General features: G+C 47.1%; 1 protein-coding gene across 1 annotated transcript; it reads left to right on the top strand.

Moving 5' to 3' along the window:
- Window positions 1-2,432: 2,432 nt before the first annotated feature.
- On the top strand, window positions 2,433-3,143 carry LOC123497074 (uncharacterized). The gene is made up of 3 exons (XM_073506921.1): window positions 2,433-2,457; window positions 2,504-2,593; window positions 3,040-3,143. The coding sequence occupies exons 1-3, from the start codon at window positions 2,433-2,435 to the stop codon at window positions 3,141-3,143; spliced, it is 219 nt and encodes a 72-aa protein (XP_073363022.1).
- Window positions 3,144-3,734: the final 591 nt, after the last annotated feature.

Raw genomic sequence — 3,734 nt, 5'->3', positions numbered from 1 at the left:
GTAAAACCTCCTTACGGTTACGCGGGGAAGATAAGCAAATACCTAGACTCGGCGAAGCAAAAGTTCAGCGGGATGAAGTCTCACGACTGTCACATGCTGATGACGCAGATACTTCCAGTTGCAATCCGTGGGATCATGGACGCGCACGTCCGTGAAATGCTATTTGGCCTATGCAACTTTTTCGACGTCATCTCTCGGAAGTCGGTTGGCGTGAGGCAACTCAGAAGGCTACAGGAAGAGATCGTGGTGATACTATGCGAGCTTGAGATGTACTTCCCGCCCACATTCTCCGATGTTATGGTGCATCTGCTGGTCCATATCGTGGAGGATATCATCCAACTCGGCCGACGTTCCTGCACAGCATGATGCCGTTCGAAAGGATGAATGGTGTCATCAAAGGATACGTTCGCAACATGTCACGTCCAGAGGCAAGCATAGCCGTGGGCTTTCTGACCGAAGAGTGCATCTCCTACTGCACAATTATCTAGGCATCGAGAACCCCGTTGGTCTGCCCGTCAACAGGCACCTCGGCAGGCTCGTTGGATGGGGTCACCGCGATGGTCGCCGCGAAATGCATGTCAACTTCGAGGGTCGACTCGCCGACTTTGAAAGAGCAAACCTAGTCGCGCTACAACACATAGACGTGGTCGATCCTTGGGTGGTAGAGCACAAAACCTTTATTGAGAAGACGTACAATGACCGAGGCCAACAGAGGACGAACGGAGATATAATCAAAGAGCACAACTCATGTTTCACGCGTTGGTTCAAGGAGAAGCTATTGTCGTACCCTTTACATGAGGATTCTTCCGCGGAAGAAAAACTCATATTCGCCTTGTCACAGGGCGCCGAGCACAACCTGATGACCTATGAGGCATACGATATCAACGGCTACACATTCTACACCGAGGGAAAGGACATGAAGAGCGATGGTTATCAGAACTCCGGGGTAACGATGGAATCCTACACCGGTAACGACAAGGACAGATACTACGGAAGGATCGAGGAGATCTGGGAGCTGAGCTACGCTGGAGAGAAGGTCCCGATGTTCCGTGTCAGATGGGCCAAGAGCGTCCTAAAAGAAGACCGGTATTTCACCACCATGGTTATACCCGAAGCCAAATCCAAGACCGCGGGCGCAAACGTCACCGCGAAAAATGAGCCATGGGTACTGGCTTCCCAAGTGGACCAATGCTTCTTCATTACCGACCCGTCAAAGCCCACTCGTGTTGTCGTGAGGAGAGGCAAAAGGAAGATCATCAGAATGGATGGAGTCGCCAATGAGCAAGACTTCGACAAGTACGGCGACCCGAAGATGGAACATGACGACGACGATGAAGTGCCATACACCACAAGAAGAAGCAGGACCACCCTACCTAAAGGACATCCGTTCAACAGAAGAACTCCATTTGCGAAAAAGAAGGGCAAGAAGATTGTGAAAAGATAGCTAGCTAGCTAAGATCGATTGTATTTAATTTGTAGTCTTCATTTCTTGATTGTATTTTGACATATGGAAATGACATTTTTTCTGTTCTAGTCGTCATGAATATTTATTTATGTTTATTCTGGTATACCAATTTTTATTTATGTTTATTCTGGTATTGAATTTCTAACTCACAAAAAGTATTGAATTTGTTAATATTTCTTGAACTCATGAATATTTTTAAATTTCATGGGCACTTTTTGAATTCATGAATATTTTTTCAAATTTGATGATATTTTTTCATATTCATAAATGTTTTCTAAAAAATTATTAGATGCAACTAAAAATCCAAAAAATATATTTTCAACTAACAAATTTGATGATATTTTTTCATATTCATAAATGTTTTCATATTCATATTTTTTCATAAATGTTTTCAACTTTGATGATATTTTTTCACATTCATAAATGTTTTCAAATTTGATCGTCATTTTCTAAAAAATTATTAGATGCAACTAAAAATACAAAAAAAAAGTTAGTAATGGCGCACCAGGGGTGGGTGCGCCATTGCTATCGCGGTATTTATGGCGCACCCCTAGGAGGTGCGCCATTGCTAACCTTCCCCCACTAAAATATCCACTCCTCGTCCCCTCTCCCATCTCGCCCCACGCCTACCCGTTCGTCCTTCTCCCCTCTCGCCACCGCGGCCGATCCCCTTCCACCACCACTGCCGCCCCCACCCACCGGCGACCTCGCTCCCGGGCTCCGCCGCCCCACCCACCCCCTCCCTCGCCTTCGCCGCACCCACCCACCCCTCCCTCCCCCCGAGCGCCACCTCCTCCCCGAGCCCACCACGGGAGCCCTTCCCGAGCGTGAGACATAGGGTTAAAGCCGCCGCTGCCAGCCCTCCGCCGCGGCGCGCCCAGCCGGCCGAACCCTCCGCGGCCCGCGCCTCCCCGAGTGCGGCCGCCGGGCATCACCGCGGCCACCGGCCGCCCCGTGCTCCGGCGTCATGCCTAGGAGCTTCGCCAAGCTCCGCTACGCCGTCTTGGCGGATCCGTTCGTGCTCCACCTCAACTCCAGTCTCCGCTCCACCTCAACTCCGGCCCTACCCCAGCGCGGCCCGGATCGCCGACTCCTCCTGCTTCCCCCAGTACACCGCCTCCCTCAAGTGTACGCGCATCCTTCCCCCAGTACTCCTCTTCTACGATTGGAAATGCTTTGCGTTACGAGCCTGCTAGGGATCCTACAGTAGAATCATGCTTTTTAGTTTGTATATGTCATGTCCAAGTGATGCAGTTTATCAAATTCGAAGGCCCGTCGTGCTACCATAGTCATTACTTAACAATCATTGTACAAAGAACCTAATGGTTGGCTGTTGTTCACACCTTCAGAACATGCCTGATTTTCAGTATGGCCTTTAGTTTTGTAGGATTCATTTTACCGTGGCTTAACTGCTGAAGAATCTGCAAGTGCTCAGGGCTACAACTTCGATCATCCTAGTATTTCACTTTTCATGTTGATTGGAAGTATGCTACCTTTGTTAGTGATCAGAGAACGAGCTGTCTATTGTTTTGTGTGTATTTGATGAACTCTCTGATGATGTGTCGTGTCTCCAGGTCTGGAGACCAACCAGGACAAGAGCAAGTGCCAGCAGCAGTTCGACAACTACAAGGAGTGCAAGAAGAGAGAGGTTCACCTTTGTTTCCCCAATTCTCTCTAGCCTCTTTCTGATGGTATATGATGGATGGCTTCCAATTGATGCGCCAATCTGTTTTTTGTCTTGTAACATGCGTTTGTTTCGTGCACTTGCTGAATGTTCAAGGGGGCCGTGGCTTGTGTCGGACAGCAAGTGCCAAACTTGGAACTGAAACTTGTTTGTAGTGGATCTGGAGCTTAGTTCTTCAAGTATAACCTTTTAAAGAAAAAGTGAATGCACCTTACTGTTAAATTTTTTGTTTGGCCAACTGTTTTAAGCACTGTTGGTACGACATGAACTCGACTTCTTGTGCCAAAATCTGTGAACTGCGTATTTTTATATAAAAAAATGTTTGGTTCTGTTCTAGAGGAAAATGATCTAGTGGTAGTAGTAGAAGTTCTGAGCATTTAGTTGTTTGTCTATTAAAAAAAAGTTCAACTAAAAAGAAGTGCAAGCCACTTTGGTGCTGAAATGTGACATTGCCATGGCTGATTGTTCTGAATGGTTCACCCACACCCAATGGGCATGTTTAAATGCAATGCAAGTGCAAATTTCAAAACTTTAAAGGAACTGCATTTTTTTGCAAGAGAGAGATAGCACCTTTTTTACATGTCT

The sequence above is a fragment of the Aegilops tauschii genome, chromosome 2 (assembly GCF_002575655.3).
Source record: "Aegilops tauschii subsp. strangulata cultivar AL8/78 chromosome 2, Aet v6.0, whole genome shotgun sequence".
In the NCBI taxonomy this organism is placed as follows: Eukaryota; Viridiplantae; Streptophyta; class Magnoliopsida; order Poales; family Poaceae; genus Aegilops; species Aegilops tauschii.
The sequence above is the reverse complement of the archived record's forward strand: the minus strand, read 5'-3'. Positions and strand labels throughout refer to the sequence as shown.